General features: G+C 32.4%; 1 protein-coding gene across 2 annotated transcripts; it reads left to right on the plus strand.

The window, feature by feature from the left end:
• Nucleotides 1-1,900: 1,900 nt before the first annotated feature.
• On the plus strand, nt 1,901-11,361 carry LOC105231062 (high affinity copper uptake protein 1). Of its 2 annotated transcripts, none has more exons than XM_011212154.4 (2): nt 1,901-2,244; nt 10,330-11,361. In XM_011212154.4, exons 1-2 carry the CDS (start codon nt 2,176-2,178, stop codon nt 10,792-10,794), a joined length of 534 nt encoding a protein of 177 aa, XP_011210456.1. In that variant the 5' UTR covers nt 1,901-2,175; the 3' UTR covers nt 10,795-11,361. The 2 variants fall into 2 exon arrangements, with proteins under 2 accessions (XP_011210456.1, XP_011210455.2); XM_011212153.4 differs by lacking the exon at nt 10,330-11,361 and adding an exon at nt 5,268-5,989 and having other exon boundaries at nt 1,902-2,244.
• Nucleotides 11,362-11,772: the final 411 nt, after the last annotated feature.

The raw sequence follows: 11,772 nt of genomic DNA on the forward strand, positions 1-11,772 counted from the left end.
ACTGTCTGTCTGTCCGTTAATTCATGCAGGCTGTAACTTAAGTAAAAAATGAGATATCTTGATGAAACTTGGTTCCTTAGTAAAAAAAAAAATTAATTCGTAGAGGGGCGTAATCGGACCACTGAACACGCCTACAAAAAGCCATTAACCGAAAACCTATAAAGTGCCATAAGCACTAAATTTAGATATCAAACTCTAATTTTTGACGGGGGATATGAAGCATCTGTGTGCAAAAATTTAAAAAAAAGTAGGCGTGGTCTCGCTCTCTAATAAGTTTAATGTCTCCTAAACCACCAACCGTCAGTGTCAAAATGGATGAAATCACTCCGCATATAACGGTACTGTTAAAAACTACTAAAAGCGCAATAGATCAGTGACAAGCCACAGACATTAAATTTTACGCCAGAGATGGTAAAAGAAGGTAAAAAGTGGACAGTGGTCATGCTTCGTCCACTTTTTGGTAAAATCACATATCTCGAGGCCCGACCGACCTTTTTCGACTAAATTTGATACGTAACATTTTTCTTACATTCTCATGTCACATTACGAAAATGAGCGAAATGGATCAAGCCTACTTCCCACAATCTGGCACAATTTTAAATTCCATTTGATTCTTTCATTTTCCAGTACACAACTCAAAAAGCAATCAATATAACGTGATAAAACTTTGCACGAGCCTGTTGAGTATGCCATCTTATAACCAGAAATTTTCCAAAACCTACCAAAACTTTCCAAGTCCCAATTCCGGAAATGTGTATTCCAATATCTAAAGTTGACTTTTGCCCGAAAATATCGGTCAATGTACCGGATATACTGTTGAAATTCAAAGAGAATCCTTTCCTAACAATAGTAACTCTGTGTATCAAAACTGGGTTGAATTGGGTCAATACTTCCCTGATCCTCCTTATACCTAATATAAAGATTTTCGAACTTCCGGGTGACTTTATACTGTATATATCGTACAATATTGGAGATATCTAAATGAAAATTACAAAGCGTATTTTACTCATAATAGTGTTCCTTTATGCCTAAAATAGATAAAATTGGGCGAAAACTTGATCTAGCCCCCATATAACTAATATAAGAATTTTCAAACATCCAGCTGAATTTACTCCATATGACGAGTGATTGTATGTGAAGAACCTTGATGAATCTCAGGGAACATTTTAGTAGTATGTGACATGATAATAGTATGTTTCATTGGGAAAAAAGATAAATTCGGGTCGGTTTGGGGTAGTTCCGACCGTATCGTACCGTATCCAATATACTACATATAATTATTTATATGTATGTATGTAGTATATGTGTATATAAAATTGCTGGGTTCCGATCCTCTGCTTAACATTTTATTTAACATCTTAAGATATTTCCCTTGCTTTGATTCCTGCAAGTTACAAGAGTATACTATATAATGTTCGGTTGCACTCGAACTTAGTAGCTCTTCCTTACTTCTTATATCTAAACTTCCAAAAAGTTGGAACTTATTAATTTAATTACTAATAATGATTTTACCTAAATTTGGTAGTGCATTTATTTTGTAATGCAACCGCTTATCATTCTTATCGTGGAATGACCTTTTAACAGTAAGCATTATCTCTCTATTTGTAACATTGTCTATCAAATACAACATTTATTAAGCGCTCATTTCGCCATAAACATGTATGTATGTATGTGTGTAGGTGTAAGTGTTTAAATGCAATTACAACAATAGCGCAAAACGATCGGCTTCTCGTCTCTTTTTGTACTCTTTTGCTCTGCAAAATTCATACAACCGACTCCCAACCACAACAACAATGAATATTGTTATTGTTGTGCTAGTATCTCTTATCTATGGGCGTATATATTTATACTCGCCACACTCGCTGGGATTTGTTGTAGAAATTTTTTTCCTTAAAAAAGCCCAAACTAGCTACATAGCAAACCAGTACAGGTCTTACTCTCATTCCGTGTGTGCGCCTAGCTAACTTACGGACAAATCGACCGGTGAACGATCGACAAAGATTAGTGACCACAGTAGTGACTGCGCTGTTTATAGCGACGACGCTTCGCATAATTAATTCCGTAGCTTTGATTACGTGCTCTCCCTCTGCAAAATTGAACCGCGATAACTTCCTAGTCAACCAAATAATATTAATCATAACAAAAACATTATAAATTACAACAAATTTTATCAAAATGGATATGGGTCACACGCACGGCAATGATAGCACGACGACGACAGCTTCTTGTCCTATGATCATGGTGGTAAGTCTATGGGTTAATACAAATTAGAAGCATGAATTTACGTATATCTTAGAAGAAATATATAAACATCTATGCTAAGTTATTTTTATGTGTATGTATGCATTTATTTATGTATGTTAGGGCGGTTAAAGCTGAGCTTTTAGTTGGTTTTGAGTACGCTTACTTTTGGACTGTACAAATTATCTCTTCTTCGCATTTTGCTTATCAAAATCAAAGTTTGTCTCTTTATTTATACAAATCGCTAATTTCAACAGTTTATACACTCTCGTAATACGGTACGTAAGTTCATATGTACATATTATTGAGAATATTAGCGAAAGAGAAATCATTGAATGTAATAAGCTTGATATAGAGCCTGAATTAACTAAGGTAAATATGTCCACATATTATGGTAGATACTTGTATCATACATCAAGTGACTATATATTATGTATGTACACACACCTCGAATAAGGTCATATTACAAGAAAAATAGGGAATACGTAAATTACTTTTGCCTTCGATTGCGCATTTTGAAAAGTTATAATTAACAAAATCAATTTTTGAAAATTTAGAATTGATCAATGAAATCAAACCTTCACTTTCATGCAAGAAACCATAATGAAACAGAAACGGATAATTGCCAAACGCTTGACAAATTATGGGGTCCGACCGGTTTTGAGCTACCTGAAAAAGTTTCGGAAGCTTTTTTTTATGTCTGAAATGCATTTGGCGGTTTGGTTGCATTCCCTCAGTGCAAAATTTATGTGCTTAAGCTCAGAAATTAGCTTTTTAGATATGCAGCGGCACGAAAATTAAAAAAAAAAATAAATAATATGAATGTGTGCTTTAAAGGTGGAATATTTCAAGGAAACCAATTAGCTAAGTTATAAGCCAACTTAACTAATAACTTCATTGTTTAGAGTTTTCAAGTAACTATAGGCTAAATTACTGAAAATAATGTAAGTACTTTTAAAACTATTAAAATGCAATGTTTCGCGCCCATAATTTTTTATGATAGTAAACAATGTTAAGTTGCAATTATAATAGAATATTTTGTTGAAACAAAACAAATATTTGTTTTTAAAAAATAAGCAATATACAAGTATATGCAATTACGCAAATGTGAGTAGTCACTAGTAGAACTCAAAGTTAAAAACCTATACATATACAGACATATTTCATATATGTTTAACGTAGCTAGAAATAATTATACTATATATGTACATAAATGTGACGGTTGAAAAATTGGCGATTTTGAAAATTAAATACGAAAGTGCACAGTAAAATTGTTAAAAAAACAAATAAAATATTTTTCGAGTTACGAGATTCCGGACTTCTCCATGGATGAAACTTGAAAAACAAAAAAATTCTCACTAGAAGGTATTATGCGTACAGAAACCCACGGCCACAAAAAAAAATTAAAAATGAATAAAATGGCGGCATTTTTGGAAAAAAATTGAAATTTAACGGAAAGTTTGGTCCTTCTTGAACTGTCGAAATTCGACTTTTGATCTGACCAAAAAACTGGCTGGCCGATATAAGAAGAATGTAAAGAAAATGCAGAAAAATATTGATAATAATCAGATCATTTGTCTCTGTGTAAACATTTCAAAAAAATTAAGTATAATGAGTTGATCGTACCAAAGGCTACACTTTAGAAACCTGTAGCTCAAAAATTAGTTGAGATACCTATTGTAAACTTTAGTACTCGTATGTACTTTTTAACTTATCGCAATCGTTTTTAACATACATAGATACATTTTTTGCATTGGTATGATTACAGTTTCCATTTATTTAAGATTAACTGAACAAAAAATTGAGACTAATTTAACTAATTATATTATTAAGTTGAATTACTGATATTATATATATGGATCTCTATATCATAAACGATGAATTCGGTAAAGTAAGAAGGGCGGATGTACACACATTTGTATATTTAAGAGACGTATGTACAATATGCATTTAATATCATCAGACTACTGTCGCTTCTAAGGACAAACATTTCAGAGTACTTTGTTGTTGATTGGGTAGTACTCCCAAGATTAAAAAGTATCGTCGAAATCATAATCCCTATCAAGAAGTGCTTAGCGTCTCAAGCCCTAAGTACAATTCTTGAATTTATTAAACTGCTGGAAACAACGTGAATTGACGAAGGACAATAGGCCACAGGTCGCTGTGCAAATCTCAATTTATCTATGCCATATTCATTTTCAGCTTAATAGGTCTATATATAATCGTGACCCCACCATATTACATTCAGTTAGAATATGTATATGTATAGTGTAATATCATGAAAACTAATTAGTTACAACATATTTTCTCTTATCTTATCGGACTATATATTAACCTTTTTTTTAAATTTTCGAATTAAAGATCTTTTAATCGTGGTTGAGGGAAAATCATTGATAAATATTAAGGAAAGTATGGAGTATACTATACGCATATAAATTAAAGTTGGTCCTTAATGAATCATATTAGGGTGTTATGGTTGCAATCTTACTTTGGGTAAATCGGTTTCGGAGAATATTATAATTCTGAAGGTTAAACAAACCTTGACTTCTAATTATGTATATACTAAATCTTTGCTGACTCACATAGATTAAATGTAGCATAAATTTAAATAATTCTGTATCTTAAGTGATTTTTGAAAAACCTTTGCAGAAATCTAAAATTTGTTTAGACTATTAGTTATATTTCGGTTGAAGAGCTTTGAAAAGTTTTTGTCGGCAATTAGTGTCTATCTATTACTATGTATGTGCGAGTAACAATAAACTGGTGTCGGAAAAGAGGTTAAGGGTCTAAATTTCATCAGCTTCATGCTGAATATGATATTTGGTATATTTTTCCAAAATTAAGTACTAAATGCTTATTAACCAGTATATTGGTCATTCTCAACATCCTGTCTCGCCCCATATCCTTTATATTGTGCATACTAACATTTCCACAAACTAGTTAGTATATTAAATGTGTAGGAACCGTTTTTTATTCACTTCAAAAACACTAATTCCCACAATATTTCTCTTATCTAAACTTCTTAGTTCCATGGCGGACATTGTGAGCGCATACTTTGGAGCAGTTGGGTGGCCAGTACATACGTAGAATTCATATTCTCTTGCTTGGCATTTGTTGTGATGGGTTTTCTATATGAGGCGTTAAAATTTTTGCGCCAACAACTTATCCAACGTGCTGTCCGCAAAGAAGCTGAACGCATCAATTTGGAATTGGAGTCAAAACAAATTACTAGTAGCGCCTCTGGGTCGATTGGGCGTAATTCCAGAGAAGCTTTAGCCGACATACGTGTAACAAAAGCAAATTATATCCAGTATGCAATGACATCGACACACATCATTACGTCACTGCTCTTTTTCGTACAAGTCGCTCTCTCTTATTTGTTGATGTTGGTATTCATGAATTATAACTACTGGTTATGTCTATCAGTTGTTGCAGGTTTAGGTTTCGGTTACTTCATTTTCGGTTGGTCTCAACACGATGCTTATGATAACGAATGTTGTCATTAAATGATAAACATTTATTCAGTAAGCTTTTTAGAAAATGCTCTGTATAATTGTAATTAAGTGAGTTATCGCAAAAATTATGTATATAGTTTGTAAAGAGGATTTTTTTGTACACAATTAGATTAAAAAAACACGATTTTAAATATTGTATATAATATTTCTAAAATATTTTTGTATATAAGTATGTATATATTTTTACATTGAATTATATCACAAAATTCGAATGAATTTTTGAAATTTCAAAACGTTTTTTTTTATTTCCTAAAACAGTGTATAATATAATAGAATAGATAATAACGAATAAAGTGGATAATGTAATGTAGTAGTCTAGTAGCTTCTATGAGACTGAGAAGTTTAAAACGATTTTTTTTTTATTATTTGAGGCATATATGTATTTGTTACAATGCGTCGATCTTTTTTCTATAATCCAATTTTTTTTTTTCATTTTCATTGTCATTGTTGAATATGTAATAGAAAATAACGCGCTCTTAGCTTTTGAATTAAAGGCAGGCTGCCGGAGAATATAATGTCTGAATAATCGGCTGTATGGGAAATATGTGATATAGTTGTCCGTTTTGGATTTCGACAAGTGATCAATATAATATCAAAATGCACCTATGTATTGAATTTCATTCGAATATCGCAAAACTTGTCGGAAAAAATTTTATAATCCCGAAAAATTATACTTCACATAAAAAATTGCTAGCCTGAAATCGTTCTTAGACTTTAGTCTTTTTATCGGTTTTTCCTTTTTTTGGCTCCCTATAAATTGACCCGCTCTAATATTTGTAAAGCTAAGGACTTAACTTTTTGAAATACAGTATAATTAAGCTAACCCTTATATTCTTAAAAAAAATGAGCGCAAACAATTCTTTTTATCGCTTCTATAACAAATATTTTATTAGTCTTAAGTCAGTTATGAAAGCCTAAAAAGCTTATCTTTTGTCATTTAATCTTTTTATCTAAAATATCTTTACACAACTTTGATTTACAGGTACATGAGATAAATTATTGTAAATATCAGAAAAAAACAAGAAAAAAACATTTGATCGATTAGTTTATATGACAGCTATAACCTTTAGTGTTCCGGCGACTGATCAGGTTCTTGGGGATAAAAGAACAATTTTTCAATCGATATCTCAAAAACTGAGGAACTTAGTTCGCATATATACAGATAGACAGACAGCTGGATGCGGTCAAATCGATTCAACTTGTTAATCAGTTATGCATAAATGTACTTTATAGGATTCCGACATTTCCTAGGTGTTACAAACTGCGTAGCAAACTTAATAGATCCTGCTCAGCGTACAAATATCATTATATAGTACTTTCCACATACATATACACAGGATTAATTCTATGTTTTTAGTTTAATTCAGGCATATTTGCTTTTATTTATAGTAAAATCTGAATACTGTCATTTCCTTCATAAAAATTGTAATCGGGAGTAGAGAAGGAATTATAGGACCGACCCGTGGAACTAATATTAGTGACCTGGACATCAAAAAGTAGCAAGTGCTAGGTCCATCTATTAGCAAAATTATTATCAGTAGTACAAAAAAGTATTTAAGTACACAACAATTTTTATGAGAGTCAGCTGAACTCTTACTCTTAGTACGTACAAATTGTTTTGCAAACTTAACCAATCGCCCTTGTTTCTCTCTGGTGAAAAATTGAAAACGAAACACTTTTGCACACTTTTTTTTTATGTATTTCTATTTTATATGTACATAACTATGTAGGTACATATCTATGTATATATTGGCACGTTTGTCTCATTGTTTATATATTTCGTTTGTTTTTTTGACTAATTTTCCAAAAATACCAACAAGTGTTTTTTGTGGTTTCAAGCTGTTATCTAAAATACAAATAAAGACAGTATGAATATCCAAGAACCTGTGTGGAATTATTTTTGCGTTGAGTATTTAAAATCACCCTGGTTATTTAATAATTTCATTGAAATATTATTTAACATTTTTGACCTAATTTAAAGAAGGATATATTGCTGATACAAATTTTAATATATAGATATTAGTATCTATAAGTGCTTGCACTTGATTTTATTGGATAATTTTTATACCCTCCACAGGGTGTATTAAGTTTGCTATGAAGTTTATAGCGCACAGAAGGAATCGTCAAAGGTTCTATAAAATGTATTGTAAATTAAATGTCTGATCATCTGATATCGATTTCATCATACACCCCTTCGTGCTGAATAAGCTACTCATTTATTGGAACCGATGTCACCGACTATAGCATATAACTGCCATACAAACCGAATGATTGAAATGAAGTGCTTGTATGGGAAACATTTTTATTTGACAAATGATCCTCACGAGATCGGCATAAAATATTTTCCAAATCCACAGTAAAATGTCCGAAGAAATTGTTCACCACTGACCAAAGTGATCGATAATAAAGATCTTTTTTTAATAAGTTGTTTCTTTCATTTTTTTGGAAAAGATATGGATATTTTATGTATTTTTTCCACCCCAAACAAGTCAATTCACTCTAATATAGATAAAAACCAAAACAAAAGACAAACATACCATACATATTTGCAAAAAAATTTCATGTTGCGTTGTTATCTTTTATACTTTTGCTACCTATCTCATTAAATAATTATTAAGTTACACATGTGTCCATTAGCAATTAATTAACTCTTGTGTGTACACTGTGGTGTCAGCGGCAAATATTTTGATTTGCAATGGAAGTCAGATAGTCAAGAGTGAGTAACTTCGTGAAGAACTTGACAGGCACACAGCTATGATTTTAACTAATTGCTTTCGTCGTAAATAATTGAAACCATAGATATTTAAATGTAAAATTAATTTGTTAAAAAAATCGAAGCAAAACTATTAAATGGTAGGTATTGAAAGCTCTATCATATGAAATAACTGGTTTTAATGTAATGTAGTTCCATAATCAAATACCATACATACTACAAGTATTAGGAAGGGAGCCAAGAGCTTTTACAATTTTGTGATTCGAATTCAGATGTTAGTGGTCTAAGTGGTCTATGGTTGAACAAATGTCTTAATAACAGACCAACCATTCTCAAAAGTTGTTCATTACAGCAGCATCTTTTTGGAAAATGTCCACTACATATTTACTCGCAAAGAGAAAAATATTCAAAAACAGGAGTTCATATTCGATTTTGAACAGTTGATAGTTTGTATTAATAATTTCAATCTTCTCCTGGTTTCTTCCAAATTAAACTCATATTTTTTTAAATAACCATCTTTTGTTATTTAATTAGTTAAAATTTTTTCTTCTCTAGCATATCATTTTTGTATTTTTTCAATTTTTCCTTGAGCTGTGTCAAAAATATGTCTAACTAAAACTCTCAGTTTTTTTTAAAGGAAATGTCACATGGCTTACAAAGCGTAATCCAGTATAGGACATCACAAAAGAACTGATTTATTCCTTTACACTGTGTCGGAAAAAATCAAACTTTTTGTAGTTTTTAAAATACTGTGGGCGTGGAAATTACCCCATTTTGCATGGCCTGGTGATTTCCATATCTATCGCTGAGTTTGACTAAGATAAGGCTAATCAATAGTTTATAAGATAAGCCCAAATTATCAATAGATGCTACGCCCACTTTCCAAAAATTTGATAATTGGACACTATACACACATAATGTTTATATGTAGTATGTGTGCGTTCACTGTGTGACATTTTAAGATCAATTTTTAATGAGTTTTTTAAACAAACCCTCATATATCAAAGGACGATTCCAGTTTTTTCTTATGCCTAGTTTGGGTGTTAAGGAATTGTTGATTGCTACGAAATTTTTATTTGCTTGAAGAAGAGATGGAAATTCAGGACGAAATCGCATCGTTTTTACTGTTGCAAACTTCTTATTCGCGTAGACCCCGCTCGCGATTATAGCCGAGTCAGCAACAGTGTCAGTTGTTCCCTTTTTTCGCTATTTGGCGGCAATTCGAGAAATCAATCCACCTGATCTCTCCAACGGAGTGAGGATCTTCCTCTTTCTCTGCTGCCACCGTCGGGTACTAAATCAAAGCTGGAGTATTCTCTTCCATCCGGACAAGATGACATAGCCAGCGCCGACGCTGTCTCTTAATTTACTGAACTATAGTGTAAATGTTCCGCAATACCAATATCTCGAAGTCATCAAATGACGTAATTTTCCCTGCCTCTGCACCATATAGCAGTACGGGGATTATGAGAGATTTTTAGGGTTTGGTCTTTCTTCGTCGGGAGAGGATTTTATTGTTGTTAGTGTTGGTTCCAAGATAGGCGTGCAACAGTCACGTGCGAGCCAAGTCGTGAATGGAAGACTGTTGATTTGACGACTTGTTCTCGTTCACAACTAGACCCAAAAGCTTCGCTTACCTATTCAAGTCAGGAGAAAGCAGAACTAATGCCGCTGTTGTTGAGGTCTATCATTGACAATATCATCGGTGTACAACTGCAGCTCTTATAGAAGATATTATATCTTCTCTATTTAACTTTGCACAAACAACAATTAGAAACTGTATTAGCCTTTGCGTGTGTTATGCAAGTCCTAAGTTTAATATTTTATTAATAATTTTTCCGGTTTTTACTTTCATTGCAGTTACACGGTGGTCATTGCGAGCGAATATTATGGCGCGGTTGGGTTGCCAGTACTGTGACAGAGTTTGGTCTCGCTTGTGTCGCTTGGTTTGTTATCGCCTTTCTTTATGAAGCACTGAAATTCGGGCGCCAACAATTACATAAACATGCGGCACAAAAAGCGGCAGAAAGTATGGCGTTGGAGGTTGAAGCGAGACGTGCTGCCCATCCTCCGGGTTGCACACATGCGCCAACTCCATTGCCAGAGATTCGAGTCAAAACTAATAGAGATCATCTTTTTTCCATGCACCACATCATCCAATCACTGCTTAATGTCGTGCAGATTATCATCTCCTACCTGCTGATGTTGGTCTTTATGAACTTTAATTATTGGCTGTGCTTGTCCATGATATTGGGTTTGGGTTTCGGCTACTTTTGCTTTGGTTGGATAAGGCAACAAGGTACCGGCACTGAATGCTGCACATAAAGCTGATCCAATTTATGTTTGGTTGTTTTCATTTTGAATAAAAATTGTTATGTTGAAAAGTAATGCATTTCAAAAACTGCCTAAGTAGACTGTTTGAAATTAATAACTTTTGCGATTAATGTTATCATATGTATAAGCTGACTTAGGTTTAGAAAAGGATTTTTATTTATGTAAGCGCATATTTTATACCTAAATTTTGGTTGTACGAATTTAAATATATTCAGTTGTATTTAAAACAAATAATTTTTAAGTCTAAAACTGTTATGTTTTTATGACAATGGAGTTGCTACTGTACTTGCCCTGTTATATTTTAAAGTCGATCCTAAATAAAATAACACATAAATTTAGCATGTTAAAATTCACTCCACTTAGGAAATTTTGTTACCTTAGTTAAAATTGTTAGATATATGTTTTGTGTTTGTTTGATTTTGTATACATATTTATGTTTTATAGTATCTCGACTTTGCTGACACTAAGCAAATAAGCATGTTCAATGATATTTCAACAGTGTTTTAAAGTAAATGTACGAAAATGTAAAACTTTTAAGAAAAATTTAATATCAGTAAATATTATTTTATGTTTTAATTTCATTTATGGATTAAAAATAAGGAACAATATACCGTCTAAAAAGCCTAATTAAGTTTCATACATTAAGGCAAAAAGCACTCGGAAATTACAATTAAATTCCCCGCGTAAATGATATTTCAAAAAAATATATTTTGCTAAGTTGGTAGGATTGTTCTTAATCACTATGCCAATATGAGCGCGATCTGTCAACCAGTTTGCTTACAGCAGCTTTAAGTCAGTACACATTAGCAGCGCGTTGCGATTTGTACAATGAAGAAAAATATCCAACAAAGAATTTGTTTCAAAATTTGTATTTCTAACCAAAATTCGTATGCAAAATTATTGCGAATGTTGGAAAAAGCTTACGTTGTTTCAGTGGTATCAAAAACACAAGCGCACGAGTGATACAAA

This window comes from Bactrocera dorsalis, chromosome 2 (assembly GCF_023373825.1).
Source record: "Bactrocera dorsalis isolate Fly_Bdor chromosome 2, ASM2337382v1, whole genome shotgun sequence".
Taxonomy (NCBI): domain Eukaryota; kingdom Metazoa; phylum Arthropoda; class Insecta; order Diptera; family Tephritidae; genus Bactrocera; species Bactrocera dorsalis.

Excerpts from the sequence above, each read along its gene's own strand:
- LOC105231062 (XM_011212153.4), top strand. The coding sequence starts at position 2,176 with ATGGATATGGGTCACACGCACGGCAATGATAGCACGACGACGACAGCT. Across the intron at positions 2,245-5,267 it reads CTTGTCCTATGATCATGGTG|TTCCATGGCGGACATTGTGA; the intron begins GTAAGTCTATGG and ends TAAACTTCTTAG.